At 43.4% G+C, this 17,111-nt stretch overlaps 1 protein-coding gene across 4 annotated transcripts in view; it reads left to right on the top strand.

Annotated features, from left to right (window-relative positions):
• The window catches only part of KCND3 (potassium voltage-gated channel subfamily D member 3), a 220,758-nt gene extending 207,079 nt beyond the window's left edge, over positions 1-13,679 (top strand). For 2 of the 4 annotated variants that reach the window (XM_050745928.1, XM_050745917.1), the window contains exons 4-8: positions 3,530-3,631; positions 4,002-4,091; positions 5,834-5,890; positions 7,057-7,304; positions 8,055-13,679. In XM_050745928.1, the coding sequence (XP_050601885.1) occupies positions 3,530-3,631; positions 4,002-4,091; positions 5,834-5,890; positions 7,057-7,304; positions 8,055-8,256 (699 nt within the window). In that variant the 3' untranslated portion in view covers positions 8,257-13,679. The remainder of the gene's footprint in view (positions 1-3,529; positions 3,632-4,001; positions 4,092-5,833; positions 5,891-7,056; positions 7,305-8,054) is intronic. The other 2 variants (XM_050745944.1, XM_050745937.1) reach the window with 1 other exon arrangement.
• The last annotated feature ends 3,432 nt before the right edge of the window (positions 13,680-17,111 follow it).

Below are 17,111 nucleotides of genomic sequence, written 5' to 3'. Positions count from 1 at the left end.
TGTCCTAGTTAAAACCATTTATTTTTCCATCATTTATAAATGTTTTAATTTCAAAAATGTTATATACATGAATTCATGCAATAGGTAACCTTTGGGTATTGGCTTTTTCCATTCTATATGATTCCTGGATTTTCATCCAAGTTGCTGTACCAGTAATCCATTCATTTTTATTGCTGAGTAGTATCCATGGTACAGATGTACCAGTTTGTTTATTTGCCTGTTGAGAAACACCTGGGCTGATTCCAGTTTTGGGCTATTACAAATAAAGCTACTGTGCACAATCATGTAGAGGTTTTTGTGTGAGCATAAGTTTTAATTTCTCTGAAATAAACGTCCCAGAATGCAACTGCCCATGTTTTGGCTTTCCATTTCTTTCTCTTTCTCCTCCTACTGCCTCTCCCAGGGCAAGAGACAGAAATACTCATGGTTAAAAGGCACCCATCAGCCAGACAGGAAGAAAGTGCTTAATTGTGAGAGGCCTCTCAAGGATTGATAGAAGTATCAGCTTGAACATAGATGGTGCCTGCAACTGTACCCAGAGTAGCAGCATTCTCCTTCCAAATCCCCTCTCCTCCAACCCTGGAGTCTCCACATTTGTTGAAAATGCAATCTCCTGGGCTTTGCTCAAATTTCGAAACTTGTCTGATGGTGGAAATTCAGGGAAGGAGGAGGAGAATGTTCTGGAAGCAACATTCAGTCTGAAAGTTGGAGGTCCTGAGCTGAAGTCTTGATCGTCCACTGCCTTTCCCTGGATAAGTTACTTCCCCTCACAACCTCCATTTTTTTTTTTTTTTTTTTTTTTTTTTTTTGTCTTTGAATTTATCTGGATGATCTCTAAGCTCTCTTTTAACTCTCACATTGTTCTTAAGGCCATGGAAGAGGATGAAGCTGACCAGTCCACTCAAGGATTGAGCCCATTACAGTGGCTGTATAAGCATGGCCTTCCAGCCATCTACATAGGATCTTCTTCCTTCCTCAGCCATCATAAACGTTGCTTGAGCACCTGTTCGGTGTGAAGCCCTGTGTTGGGTGTTAAGAGATAAAAATATGCATAAGCCACATGCCCCAGGCCCCAAGAGCTCAAAACCAGGCTATAGAGCCCCACCCAATTTCATATGCTGGGTATGGTTCTGTAAATCCATTGCAAACCTTTTTATCCTGTGTGGGAAGTGATTAAATGATCTAGTACATTTGGTATGACAATCTGTTGCTTTAATAGAGCCCCGGGTAAGATATGATTAAAAGAAGTGCCACAAAGAAGAACAGGAGAATCTTTCATCTCTAGAAACTAATGAAGACGGACCCCAGATACAAGAAAGGTCTGGCTCCAAGTGGTGCAATCCAATTATATAAGACTATAATAAGCTTGACACAATTGGATTTCCATATGAAACTCTCAACACCCAGCACTCACCCAAAGCAAATGCAGCCACATCCTCAAATGATGAGGAACTTGCTTGAACGTAAACATCTAGCCAAGGGTAGGGCTTAAGCAGGATTCCCACAGAGTAGAACTGTCCTGACCCCCAATCAATGTTCTCTGCTTGTAGAGAGGAGGCATGATAGCACTGATTTGCCATCATCCTTTCTCTCCCAGGTTCCCCTTTTTTTTCTCTCCTTCATCAAGAGAAGCAGTCTTCCTCAGACTTAAGGGAAGATCTTTCAGGCTCAAGTCCTGGCCCCTTCCCCATATTTAGAAGCCTGGGAAGGGAGTTGAATTGTTTCTGCAAAGAGATACTTCCCACAAAGCAAGAGATATACGTCCTTTGTGCTTCTGTTGACCACCTGAACCCCTGAGTCAGTGGCCTCCTTTTAGCAGATGAACCAGCCCAGCAGGACACTTGGGGAGAGGGTGACAAGAAGTGGAAATTGCCACAATTTCCTTAGGACTCTTTTCCTGCGTAGAGTCCATGCTGAAGTTGCCTGTGGACTTGCTCAGAGCCAGAAGGAGGGACCCTTCTACTCCAGGATGGGTCTGCTATCCTTGTGGGCTGTTCTGCTTCCAGTAGCAAGAGCCTGGGGCTGTAAATAGTTATACAGAGCCCAAACCTCAAGTTGCATGTTTTTTAACCAGCAAGAAACCTCTACCCAGTCCCTTCTGCCTCTCTCAGTCTCATTCCTTAGTCCTCTGTCTTTGGTTGTGCTACTGTCATGGTAACAATGATGACAGTCATTAGGAAGGAGAAGGGCAGCCAGCATGTGTAATGTGTTCAGCTTCTCCCTGTGCAAGCAGGGGAGATGAGCTTGAACTGAGACACCATGCAGCCCTCCTGCAGTGGGCCTTCTCTGCTGAAGGCTTCCCAGGTTGGAGCTGGGGAGAGTTTCAGTTGTCCTAGTTAAAGCCAAGTAGTGTATGGAAATGTGTCCCATCCTCCCTTCTTAGGCACAGCCAGTCAACTGTCACATGTACCTATACTCATTCCCACTGTCATGTGCAGCAAAACAAACATATGTTAACATATACATGCAGCCGGGCACGGTGGCTCACACCTGTAATCCCAGCACTTTGGGAGGCCAAAGGCAGGTGGTTCACCTGAGGTCAGGAGTTTGAGATCAGCCTGGCCAACCTGATGAAACCCCGTCTCTACTAAAAATACAAAAATTAGCTGGGTGTGTTGGTGGGCACCTGTAATCCCAGCTACTCAGGAGGCTGAGGCAGGAGAATTATTTGAACCCAGACGCAGAGGTTGCAGTGAGCCGAGATTGCGCCACTGCACACCAGCCTGGGTGACAGCGGGACTCCATCTCAAAAGAAAACAAAAAAAAACAAAAAATATATATATACATGCATGAGTCCACTCCTGAAGACAGAAATACAATTGTAAATGTGCTTATTAACTTTAAAAATCGAGAACTTACTGTTTACTGGGGGTACATCAGTAAACAAGGCAAAAACTGCTGCCCTCAAGGAGTTTACATTTTAGTGGGAGAGAAAGTATCAAGATAAATATATAAAACATATCTTTCCTTAGTAATAAGTGCTAAGAAAAAAATTGCAGAGGAGTTAAGAAGCATTGAAGAGCACATAGGCACCCTCCTTGCTTTTCTCATAATTAACTCATATTTGGGGACCTACTATATACAGAAAACTGTACTGGACCCTAGAGGAGAATCAGGGCAGCTATCACATACACTCCTCTAAGGAGTTTGCAGTCTAGAGATAAGAAAACTGAGTAGCACAACTGAATAGCACACGGCATTTTGCAATACTGAGTAGATAAAGGTCATGAAACCTTTGGGAGAATAGAGCTTGGATGAGTGATATTTCTCCTGCCAGGATAATACCCGGGCTGCAGAGATGAGTGGAGACTCCTGAGAATTCTGACCCAACCAAGCTATACAAAGTGGGTACACAACGTCTCAGACCCAATCCCTGGGTCTATAACTGGAGATGCATGAGGTTGGAGAGAAACAGCCTCATCCCCTTCATCAGGTGTCACCTGGGAAGCCAGCCTCACAGTGTCACCAGGCTTGCTGTCTTTTTGTATCATGGTCTCCCTCATTCTTTTATTATCTCTGCCAATCACAGAAGGCCCGCCTTGCCAGGATCCGTGTGGCCAAAACAGGCAGTTCGAATGCATACCTGCACAGCAAGCGTAACGGGCTCCTCAACGAGGCACTGGAGCTGACGGTAGGTACCTAGAGGACCTGGGCTGGGGAACATAAAGGGGCGGATGGGCTTATTTTCTCTTTCCTGGGACACCACTTCCACCCGAGCCCTAGTATGAACCCCAAGGAGGACTTGTTTCCAAACTTTCCCCAGGTGACAGCCCCCTATTCACACACCACTCCTATAGGATTATCACCACTACCTCTAAACCAGGTTTAGACCAAGGGCCTCTGAGCCCAAAGGCTAGCATATTCAATGCTGACCCTGAAATTTGGTCAAATAAAAAACTTTGATTATTCTATTGCCCTTTGACCTTTAGTAGAGAAATGAAGGAGCTGGAGAGGGGAAGAGCCACCAGCTTTTTACTCAATCTCTCTTCTTTTTTTACTAGGGCACCCCAGAAGAGGAGCACATGGGCAAGACCACCTCACTCATCGAGAGCCAGCATCATCACCTGCTGCACTGCCTGGAAAAAACCACTGTGAGTCCCAGCCCATTGCCGCCTCCTTTTCAGCACTGACCCTGACCCTTTTCTAAGGCTGCACTCACATCTTCACTCTGGGCCAGATGTCAAAGTCTGTCCCCTTCAGATCCAACAGGTAGTGATGGGATCTACTGGCCCTCAAGTGGAAGACCCTGAGGAGTGGGGCAAGGTCACCAGGGTGGGAGGCCAGCTCTGTCCTGCAGGAGCACTGAGGAGGCCACTCCCCCAGCCTCCCACACACTCCTACACTCATCTCCAAAGCCCATTTCTTGATTACTGAGGACTTAGGGGTCTGCCTATCAGTTTCTCAGTTCTGACGGGCATCACCCTTCAAAGCTTGGGCTGAATTTGTATAGGACAGTAGAGAAGAGTGTTGATTTCTGTCCCACCTCTGGGGCTGGGTTGATGCAGCCTGTGGGCCCCTTGGCTCCCTACATCCTCCTGCAGACAGTGTGTGGAGGCAGTGCATGTATTTCTCCAACCAGGATTCAGAAGTACCACACCCCCCCGCCCCGACGCCTGCCCAGTCACCCTGCGGTTCTCAGGGGATCCAGATGCTAACAGGCTGATTGTTAAAACAGAGCCATGGTTGAGGGTGCCACAGCTGGAGTGTGGAATGATGCTTGTGCCTAACCATCAGACTGAAAGGAAGGGCAGTGGGGCCAACCCTGGACCCTTGGCAGATAAGTGCTAGGAACAGCAGACAGGGAAGAGAGGTCAGGGTAGAAAAGCCAATGAGAAACAAAGTGAAAGCCTTCCTGCTCCTTTCTAGAACCTCCTCCCCAAAGAGTCTATATTCAGGGCTCAGTACACTAAAGAAGGAACTTCCTAATTCTAGATGTTCCATATCCTGGCCTCCCAGATGTAGAGAGAATAAATGTTAGATGACTCCTTTTTTTTTTTTTTTTTTGGCAGGGAGAGGGGTGTGGGGCTGCAGGGACAGGATCTTGCTGTGTTGCCCAGGCTGGTCTTAAAACTCCTGGCCTCAAGTGATCCTCCCACCTCAGCCTCCCAAGTAGCTGGAACTACAGGTGCACATCACCTTGCCTGGCTTAGATGACTCTATCTGAGCCAAATGTGGACACTGTGGATGGCAGTTGAACCCAACAAGGACTTCCAAAATGGGAGGGTGCTCTGCAAACCCTAGTTTACAGGATTTATCATCAAGAATGTATATTCGTATCTAGACTTTCTCTCAAAGACTCTGAGCTTGCCAAAGGGATAGGCCTGGACCCAACTGCCCTTTCCAAGTTGCATGTGCTGGGTGGAATGTGTAAATTGAAAGGATATGGGTGAAAACATTTGGGTTTGAAGGACTGGAATGTTGGCATTGAAGAAATCGGATTTTAGAATTGAGGGATGGAATGCTGGCATTGAAGGGATGGAATGCTGAATTTGAGGGAAAGAATGTTGGATTGTGGGGGTGAGATATTGGGATTAAAGCCCTGGAATGCTGGATTTTAGGGGAGGAATGTTGGACTCAAGGGGTGGAATGTTGGGACAGGAGAGGCAGAATGTTGGGATGGAAGGAGTGAATGTTGGGGTTGAGCAGGGTCCTGTTGGGGCTAAAGGGTGGAATGTTGGTACAAAGCGGGCAGAATGCTGGGAATGAGGGATGGAATGTTTGACTCAAAGGGTGGAATGCCGGGATCAAGAGATTGAATGTCAAAACTGGCTTGGGAATGCTGGAATGTACAATCAATGGTGTTTTTATCTTCTGTTGGCATGTTGTCCTGTAGGGGTTGTCCTATCTTGTGGATGATCCCCTGTTATCTGTACGAACCTCCACCATCAAGGTATAACTTTTTAAAAATTCAATTGATGTTTTTCTCCCTGATAATTCTGAGTCTGTGGATTCTCCCCTTTTTACCCCCCGGCCTGGTTCTGTGCATGTGCTGCTGATTCTTCTGGGGCTCCTCCTACCTCTGCTGTCACACCCAGCACCAGCTCAGGCTTCCGGTTTCTTGTGCTGAACCACCCAACTGTCTTTCTAGTTCCCTCTTTGGACCTCCCAAGGGACATGGAAGGGGTGGTGGAACATGGCACCAGTGCTGGTATCCTGTGAGTCCCCATGTGCCACATCTGTCTGTGCCACATCCCAGCTCCGTGGGGACTCCTGGTATTTGCCGCCAGGCTGGTCTTTCCCTGAACTCTGTTCTCATGCCATGTCTCTTCAGACTTTCTCCTCACTCTGGCAGCCTTAGCCAGACCATTAATGCCATAGATTTGTAGTCACCTTGGCCAAACAGCCATTTTTTAGTTATCCTGGATTCAGCTATACCCCATCCCAATGGCCTGCAGTCAGGAGATAGTTTAGCAATCCCTTCCCGTGCTTACACTTGACCTAGGGAATCCTGTGCCTCCAGGTATATTAAGGACTCATATCCCATAATCAGGTGGGGAAAATAATAATTAAAAGAAACCCTATCCCTGACAGTTTGCCCCACTGGCCTTCAGGATCAATGCTCTCCCAATTCTGTGAATGACCCCCATGTTTAAAAGCTTTTGTCACACCCTTACCTATTAAATCCAGGAAAGACAACCTAGCATACCCACTACCCACAGTCAATGACTCCTTATCTGCCACCTCTGGCAGAGGTTGTACGAAGCCTGGAAAGTAAAGTCTTTGCTTCTAGCTGTGATGATGCCACTGAATCCCTCTGTGTCCTCTATGTCCCTTCAGAGCTCAAAGCTGTAGATGGAGTATGTGTCACATCATGATTTCACAGCTGCAGTCCCTACCCTTTGAGCTGATGGCCAGGGCTGCCAATATGCTTCTCTTTCTGTCCTCATTGGATGCCCATGGGACATCACCCCTCCTGAATGCTTATCTGTGATCTGGGCAGCTGGGAGCCCTTCCTTCAAGGTCCAGAACAGAGACAGGCAGGCATACAGCGTATAGGGGCTTACCTCTCTCGTCCCTACCTCTTTTTCCTACTTCTTCTCCTTCTACCTCTCACAGAACCACGAGTTTATTGATGAGCAGATGTTTGAGCAGAACTGCATGGAGAGTTCAATGCAGAACTACCCATCCACAAGAAGTCCCTCACTGTCCAGCCACCCAGGCCTCACTACCACCTGCTGCTCCCGTCGTAGTAAGAAGACCACACACCTGCCCAATTCTAACCTGCCAGCTACTCGCCTGCGCAGCATGCAAGAGCTCAGCACGATCCATATCCAGGGCAGTGAGCAGCCCTCCCTCACAACCAGGTGGGTGGCTTCCATCATCCCCAAAGGCTCGAATCCTCTCATTCCCAGAATTAGACAATCGCAGCATTAGGAAAACCTTGAGGATCCTCTAGCCACTCCCCTTATCTAATGCATGAGCCCCTCTACCTTCCTCCTTTCCTTGCAAGGAAACCCAAAGGTCCTTCATATGCTGTTGGAGTAGGTACTACAGTAGTTTAGGCTGAAAATGGGGTTAGGTAACAAGGGGAAAAAAAAAACTTTAAAAAGAATTATATATATACCTATAAAATAACGTGTCTCTAGATACACAAAAATGATCTGATCTGGTACAAGGAATGGACCAACCATTTTCTCAAGAAACAGTTTTCATATTTGTGTTACTCATGGCTTATCCTAGCCTGATTTTGAATCCCAGAGACTGACTTTTCCCTCCCTCTCTGCTTATATTTAGGCCACTTCCCACTACCTCCAAATGGGTTGCAGAGAATTCAGGGAAGGCAAATGCCAAATGCCACAAATGATAGGTAAACAATCACTGGTGGGAGTGATGTACACTCTGCAATTCAAAGCCTACTATACACAACTTGGTAATTGCTAGTAGTTTAGAAATAATAATTAGAATGGATTATTACAAACTGATAACAAAAGGCAGAGATAGAGGAACAACAAAATATCATCCTGGTTACCATGAACAAGGAATGTAGGGGGTCAAGGAAGCTTTGGGACGCTGGCCAGCAGGAACCATCATCAACTCACTCTTTTCTATCCCAGTCGCTCCAGCCTTAATTTGAAAGCAGACGACGGACTGAGACCAAACTGCAAAACATCCCAGATCACCACAGCCATCATCAGCATCCCCACTCCCCCAGCGCTAACCCCAGAGGGGGAAAGTCGGCCACCCCCTGCCAGCCCAGGCCCCAACACGAACATTCCTTCCATAGCCAGCAATGTTGTCAAGGTCTCCGCCTTGTAAAACCACTGGACAGAGGGCCAGAGGGGGTAGTGGGGAATGAAGGGGACTGGCATGTTGGTGGGTGGCCACTGGGACCACTCCCTCCCCCCTCTCCCCACTATTTCTGCCTGCCCCATTGTACCCCTAGCACTGAGACTTGTGCCTGGAAGGAAAAAGAGGCAGCAAAGGGGCACCTGAGGTTCACGCTGCTAGCGTGGACATAGCCCTGTGATACTGCATCTCACTGGGGCCAGAGGAAGGGAGGGAGGGTGGGGGGGGGGTCGGGGATGGGCCAGTGAGGGATGTAGGCTATGTGCCAGGACAGGGCCTGGATGGAGGAGCCTCAGACTCAGACCAAATAACAATTGTTTCTGGAGACCCCAGTGAGGAAAATACAAGATCAAGAGCAGCAAAGAGGCCAAGTTGTCACAAGCAAAACAGGAAGAAAATATAACACTGTGTATTTAAGCACCTTTTTCAAGGCTCTTAATGGATAATATTTATTCATGGGAAAAGGTGGAAAACAAAAACACCAACGGATTTTTGTGAAATGTTTTTCTCCATGGACCCAACACCTTTGAACCAAAACAATGCATTTTGTGAGGGATTTTTTTTTTTTCTCCTTTTATAGCAAAAGCTTTTAGGCTAAGAAGTCAGTTATTGCTGAGTTCTCTCTCCATTCCCCCAGGTGGGTGAGGTCAACTGAGCCTGGGCCCCCACCGCCCAGCTGACCTGCGCAGAGCTGCCAAGTGACCACACGGCAATCCTTACCCTTTGTCTGTCCCTGTCTCCCTTGTCTCTGTACCTCTCTGCTTACCCCTGGCTGTTTCTGTGTCCAGCCATCTGTCTCTACCTGGATCCCAATGATCCTGAAACACATCAGTAAAGCCTTCTTCATCACTGCCATGCACAACAGACTTGTGCCTGGGAGTTCTATCTGTGTGAATGCAACTGCAGAGGAGGAAAGAGTGAAGCAAAAATTGGGAGAGGGTAGGGGTAAGGGAAGTCTACCTCACAGAACAGAGGTGCTTCCCTTGGGGTTGGAACCACTAGTGTTTGCAGTTTTGGTTTCTGGGAAAGAAAGGGAATGAACAGATTTATCACACTGGAATCTTGAAAAGGCAAATCGCCAACATCTGAGAAGCGGTCAACTCTGGTATGTGCCAGTGAGGGGAGAACGGAAGGACCCAGGGCTTGCAGCCGCAGCCAGTCATTATGGCACCTTGATATGGAGTCTTCCTTCAGGACCCACCATAAAGCCCATCCGGAGCCCTTCCAAGAGGTCCCAGGAGTAGTTTCCTCCAGAGAGGGCAGTGGTACGGGGACCAAGATTCCTCTGACTTACATCACACCTGAGACAACTCCCACACAGAGGCTGTGGAGGGGTAAGCCTGTGTGCCTCAAGAAAAATGCTTCAAAGCAAAAGCAAGTAAGAGATTCTAGATGATTCTTACCTGCTATGAAAGACGCCTTGATGTCTGAAGAGGCTTCAGCCTGATCTCCCTGAAGATAGCTGAAATGGGGGAGAAGCCTGATCACCTCTGTGCGAGCAAAGGAGTGAAGATTATTTCTTGAACACCTGGACAACGTATCTGTTCAACTAGCTTGCACCCTGGTGGAGCTGGGGGCAGCATTTCTGGAGTCCTCCTAACGGTTATTCACTGCTTATAGCAGAGTAGGTGGACCTCAGAGTTAGTGACAAGTCCTTTCCTGCCCTTCCCAACACCCAGCCACCTTGCTGCAGTCTCTGCAGCCTGGGCTCTGAAATACATGAGCTCCTCGGGAGCTGCCTATCCATCCTACAGCTTAGTGGTTAGCTGTTTAATTGCAGGCCAAGAATTTCTCTGCCCACCACAGCCATCTAAATGAGTTTCACTAGCCAGGAACCTAAAAACACCCGTAGTGGGCTTCCCTATGACCCCAGCTCGATTGACCCTGTAGGCTCAAAAGGTTTCGAGGTGGCACCTAACCAGAATGTGGGCAGAAGGCAGAGGAGAGGGAGCCTTCTTTCTATCTTTATATCCTTATACTTATCCTCATTGACCACGGGCTGAGTTCTTTCTCTGGGTCTAGCCTCAAGGATTTCCCCTAATGTGGGAATCGAGTGGTTCTTGCCCCCTGAGCTTACAGACTAAGAAGACAGAAAAGCTTTACAACTACAGAGTACATGTGTATACACACAACCAACCTAAACACATCGGAAAATACATACTTAAATCAATTCCCTTCATATACACATCTCATTAGAAGACCAGGCTAACCTCCACTTAGAGGGCAGGCAAAGGACTAGAAAAGAATTTTTCTTTTAAAAAAAATGAATAGAACAAAATTACAAATGTCTAAGTATCTTTGTCATACTTCATAAGATCTGACTGGGGTAAGAGATAAAGAGGTAAATAGGGCCTGGTATGGTGGCTCACACCTGTAATCCCAGCACTTTGGGAGGCCGAGGTGAACAATCACCTGAAGTCAGGAGTTCGAGACCAGCCTGGCCAACATGGTGAAGCCCCATCTCTACTAAAAATACAAAAATTAGCCAGGCATGGTGGTGGGCCCCTGTAATCACAGCTACTAGGAAGGCTGAGGGGGAGGATTGCTTAAACCTGGGAGGCGGAGGATGCAGTGAGCCGAGATCGCGCCACTGCACTCCAGCCCAGGTGACAGAGCAAGACATAGTCTCAAAAAAAAAAAAAGAAAGAAAAAAGAAAAGAAAAAAAAGGAGGTAAATTGGAACATGGTTGCATACACATACAAACTTCCTGTGATGAATTTAAGAACAGGTCATTACAGGGTTAGAATAGTGACAGATTCAATAAAGGATCTGTTTGATAGGGCACCAAGGGAACATTTTACTGGTTCCCACAAAAATTAATGTTAAATACCATGTCCCAAGCAATTTACCATGTTTTTTTAATTGGTACTAATCAACAGAATGTTTTGTGTTCCTTCCACTTCACGTTCAGATTCCACGTCATGCCACTTCCTAAAAGACCATTAGACCATCCCCTTTTTCTCCATCCTCCACTGTAGCCTTAGCCAGAGATAAAAGATTCAGTTCACTTCTGGTCCAAAAAATGTCAACCTTTGGAAAATGGCTCATCTACACTACAGAACACAGCCAGATGACACTGCTAAAGGGTATGGTAAGAAAACACAAGGTCCAAAGTATGCTGAATCGGTTTCGTAATTCTAAGTCATTGGCCAGTGACTGAAAAACCAGGATATCAGGGTTTTCTGGGAGCCAATAGCTTTCTGGTGCAGTGACCCTTGAGCTTTCATAGTTCATGAACCACCTTGACATAATAAGATTCCCAAAACCACCTATTCCATTCAATCCCACTCAGCATTAAGAGGGGGAGGGCAAAACAAACAAACAGTTACATTCAAATGTCAAATGAATGGGAACCTAGAAAATATAGTATTAAGAGCATATCAGAACTAGAAAAGATTTAAGAATATCTAATTTTACAGTATAGAAAACTGAGACCCAGAGAAATTAAATGACTTGTTCAAGGTCATGCAGTTATTGAATGACAGAGCTGAGACCAGAACACAAGTCTTTTGGCTATTAGTCTAATGCATTTTTCTACCACACCCACTGCCTCTGACAGCAATGATGCTTTGGAGAAGATCCATCAAATAATCCATACTGTAATTGGAGACATAGTGTTATATAAATGTCAATACTATTTGGACACAGCCCTTGGAAATCACCTGACTGTACCAACAGAAAACATACTTTGGAAACCACCATCCTCTAGGTAGAACCATCTATGGACTATCAATTTTGTCAGAAATCAATGAACAAGTGAAGAGTCAATATTTTTTAGTCAAATATTTTCTCTTCTCAATGAAGAGAAGACTAGGACAATGACATTTTGAAGCATACCTTTTATACTCCTTGTGGTCCTTATGACAGTCTGTGATGGTAGTAGGTAAAGTAGCTAAATCCTTGATTCAGAGAGGGGAAAACGTAGAAAGAAACTGAATGACTTATCCGAGTTCACATGTCAAGTTAGTGGCAGAACCATTATTGCAATCCAGGACTTAAGACATCTTGTCCTAGGATTTTTCCTCCACATTTTATTGCACTGCTCTGAGGCTTGCTTATATTTTTAATACCTGGATTTCCAGGGTGGTGACTTGGGGGAGGGAAGTATTCAATTTAGAACCACCACAAACCAAGATCTCTGGAAACAAACTCTGTACTATTTCTCCTTCATCTCCTATTTTCGTAACTAGTGCCAAGCTCAGGACTAACTGCATAGACTCCCTTTCAAAAGACCAATAGATATTCTCAGTGACAGTTGAACACATTAGTTTACAATCACACAGAATTTGAACAGAACTTAAAGTGGACAGTTAATGCCAATCTATGATTAACAAAAACGTCAACTTGTGGATATGCTGATGATTTTATCCAGTTTTCAAAATATGATTCCTACAGTTCAGGATATCACTTATTAGATTGTAGACAAGGAAAGTGTACATTGAGACATTATGTACTTAAAAGTTTTTCCTTAAGTTTTGCAGAGGAAGTGGTTGAAAATTGAGCTAACACTAGATTTTAAGGTTACTAATGAATTCCAGTTTTCCAGTCTCCCGCACTTCAATTACCAGGTAACTATAAGGCAAAAATATCCCAATGCTGTGAACTTAAGGCAATATTCATTTCCTTTCTACACTACTTGGCATGGTAACCATGACAAACTTTTATTTTCTCTTTCTGATTTCCTAATGAAATCCACTATTTGCAAAGCTTTAAAATGACTAGATGAAGGAAAAACATTGTTATGACCCATGACCCTTGGAGCCCAAACAGCACCACGAAGAGCATTATTAAAACTAAGAGAAAGTGGCTATCAGAAAACGAAACAGCTTTAAAGGGGCTCCTTTTAAGTCTTGTTTTCTATTCAGAATGTTCTATGTTTTTTCTCAAGTGTGGGAATGACATTTATCTTAGCAGGTTACTCAGCTACACTGGATGATGTCACTCTAACCAGTGTAGGGCACTGACCCACGTCCTGGGGGCTCCTTGGACCAATGGACTATTTTACAAACCTGGGAGGTGGGAGGGATGGTATATTTTTGATAATCAGACATTCCAATGTAATGTTTTACTTAGAGGTCACACCCTTCCCCCCATTAATGTCATCGTGAGATACATCAAGTGTGTTCTTTTCTATTTTCATATAATAAATGGGCTTTGCTTATCAACATCACAATGGCAAAGAAGAAATATACTGTACAAAACTGCAGGAAGATAAAACATGAAAACTTTCTATGAAAAAAAAAAAAAACTCTTGAGTTTCCTGTCGTCTTCTTTTGAAACTGTAGTGCATATGTTAAAACATGTATATCATTTACAGTATTGAGTCGTGTGCCACTGCTGTACCTGATGTATCCAATCTGGATTAAACAAATTATGTGCCACAAACCCTAAATGACTGTTTCTTTGAATACTGATTCTCCTTTCCTCCCAAAGGTGCTGGTATATACTAGAAAATAAGAAAAATTTGAACAAAGGTGGGCTTTCTACCTTGCTAGAGAAAACTCACAGAATCTTAGAAGGGTTATTAAAGGCCTAGTGTAATCTTCCCACTCCATCCCTCAATGTTAAACATAAACAACTCCTCTATGATATCCCTGATGGTTCTTGCCTGCTTGTATGCTGTTATTTGTGGATGTTCACGGTCTAACAGGTAAAGCATTTGGTTTTATTTATCAACAGCTCTATTTTGAACACTGACTCCATATTATTGAAAGAAAATCCGCCTTTAGGTATCAGTACTGGTTTTGCCGAGTACCAAGTTCTCAAACTAAAAAGAAAACTCAGAATTAAATGCTGTATGGGGTACTGTAGAAAGCTTGGGAATCGGATGGTAGAGATTCAGGTTTAGGTTCTAGCACTTAATTGTGACTTCACATCAGTAACTCCCTCTTGGCTTCAGTAAGTTTCCTCCTGTTAAAAATGGAGAATTAGAGCGTAGTGGCATGTGCCTGTAGTTCCAGTTACTTGGGAGGCTAAGGCAGGAGGATCCCTTGAGCCCAGGAGTTCAAGTCCAGTCTAGGGAACATAGTAAGACCCTCATCTCTAAAAATGCAAAAAAAAAAACAAAAAATGGGGATTGGATTAGTTATCTTGGAAATCTGTTCCAAACTTAACAATTCTGACTTAGGTGATGAGACCAACAGGCAGTCTGTTTCACCACTGGCAATGAGGAGAATCCTTTTAATTTCCCCACAAGTAGATCCTAAGTGATGAAAACAGTAATAGAAATGAGAACATTAAGACAAATACATGATGCCCAAAAGCCCTAGAAGTTAGCTGTGAAATTCATTTTAATCATTGATGCTCACATCCTTATCACCCACTAGGTGTCACTGCAGACCCACAGCCCAAATAATCTTTGGGTAGAAATAACTGGAAACCAGATGTGCATTGAGCAATTTGTGATTTTTCATTAAAATGCACTAACTGTCAAGTGAGACACATGAGCTTGTGCAGAGGTACAAAATAATAAACACATTCTGCCAAAACAAGTCAATAACCTTGCGATGGAGTTCTACTGTCAGCTATGGTTATCAAAAATATGTATTTTTAAAAGACTAACATAGATTTTATTTAAGGGAAGGGGAAAAAAAACCCGTAAAACTTCACACTACTCCCTTGTCTCATACAGAGTGACCCACAAGTACTATATGTTCAATTATTTTTAGTATTCGGGGGCTGAAGTTTGCCTTTAAACCACATTTTTAAAAGTTTAATAAATATTACTGTAATACCTAAGCTACTTTAGAAAATATTACCTTTAATCACCTAAAATAATTCATATTCTATTTCTAAGTCAGAATTATTCAAAGTAGCAGGTTTCTCAAATATCTCACTACATGTTAATATTGCTAGCCTAATTCAAGTTATAGCTTAACATGAATAGCTGCAGTAAGTGTATTGATTTGAAAGTATTCACAAATTCAGATATTTAACCAATTCACACCAGCCTTTGTCCAAATTACTTGAATTTATAAAGTCTTTCTGAATTTTTAAATTTGATTATCATTTTCCTGAACTAGAAACTATTTTTTCTTCAGCATATGTCATATAATCATAGAACTAGAAGGGATCCTAAAAATCTTCTAATCCAACTTTCATTTTATTGATGAGAAAACTGAATCATAAGGTTAAATGACTGGTACAAGGTTAAAAAGTAGGTAGTAGCAGTATCAACCAGGACAAGTACCTTCTTCACACCACCACAGAGCCTTCTCAAGTGAATCTACCTTAAACCTCTCTATGGTTCCTAACAGATAATGGAAAGATGCACCTAGACAGACAAAAAAAAAAAAATTTCCACACAATGGTAAGTCACACATAAATAGTAGTATGTGGAAGATTCCTTCCACATCCACGACTATAGCTACCTGTTATTTGAGAAGGTGGCAGCTGCCATTTTCCTGGTAAAAGCTTATGGAAATTGAAGCAATTAGTATTTTTGTATGTTATACATATGCTTACCTCCAGCTTATTTTTCTGTGGGGGAAAAAAAAGCAAACACAAAATAGAGAATCCAATTAATCTGAAGACTAATGGGTAACCTCGTCTCTAATTAAGATACAGCAATACCCTAATTAAAATCCCCTAGCAATGACAAACTGAACTTGGCTGTATTGTGGGGGAAAGGATGGAAAAAGTAAATTCAATTATATATCGATGACAGGATCTTATTTAAATGTGTAATTAAAATCTCTACTTCTTAATGACATACTGGACCTAATTATGGATTTGCTATCTACATTATTAATTCATATGCTGACACATGTAAGAAAAGCCTAATATTGTCCAATCCAAACGACAGGAATCCAAGTTAAATAGGAGTTTAGAATTGTGTTATGTAGGTGCTGGACAATAAATGACAGTGGCTGTGGGTGTTTGCGGACAGCCCTGGGGAAAGTGTTTATACTACCTAGACAAGGACGTACACAGGAAAGAAGAGCTTGCCTTTTCAAAAGTGAATACACATCTCTCTACACAAGTGGTTCTCTCATCAAAAATCCAGTTCACAGAAAGTCTTGGGAACCAAAAGCTTAATCATAAAAGGACTTCCAGAGGAAAAAAGGGAAGAATAGGTAATTTCCAATTACATTTTTCTAAATCATAAAAATTTCTAAATCAAGAAAATTTACAGATGGGTCAGCTCAGAAAAACAATAGCTCCTCTTGGATCCTAACATTAGTGGTAAAAACTGGGGAACATTTCCTAGAAGACACAAGATTAGGATGTACTGACAAGTGTCTGAAGAGAATCAATTCCAGCTTCCACAAAATACTTAAAAACTAAGAGCTAGAACCTCCCCCTAGCCTACCAGCAGAGCTGTTAATCTGGACTATATAGATGAATTTCAGAGGATCTATGAACCCCTTGAAATTACACTCACAATTCTGTTTATGGAATGAGAAATTTCCTGAAGTCAATCTATAGCTTTCAGCTGATTCATAAAAGGATCCAAGAACGAAAAAAGATTAACAGCTGCTCCTCTATCTGAGCAACATAAATAAGACAGCCACTGATGACCCTCAGCTATTTAATACACAGTAAAAATATGGACAGCTTTCGCAGCCTGAAGAAAAGACATTCAAAAGATAAATAAGCATGTAAATACACTTAAATTTTTTACTAAAAACAAGTATTTTTACTGGAAGCAAACAGATCAAATCAAATACCTTTACGAAAATCTAAAACAATGTTTAAATATTCCCTCCTGCCTAAACCTAAGAGGATTTTCTGATCTACCATGCCACAAATTTCTACAGAATGCACCACTATAGAAGGAAATGCAGCCTAAGCCCTTTGTAAAGAACTCCACAGCAAACTAACA

Source organism: Macaca thibetana, chromosome 1, assembly GCF_024542745.1.
Source record: "Macaca thibetana thibetana isolate TM-01 chromosome 1, ASM2454274v1, whole genome shotgun sequence".
In the NCBI taxonomy this organism is placed as follows: domain Eukaryota; kingdom Metazoa; phylum Chordata; class Mammalia; order Primates; family Cercopithecidae; genus Macaca; species Macaca thibetana.
This window is presented reverse-complemented; position numbering and strand designations above follow the sequence as displayed.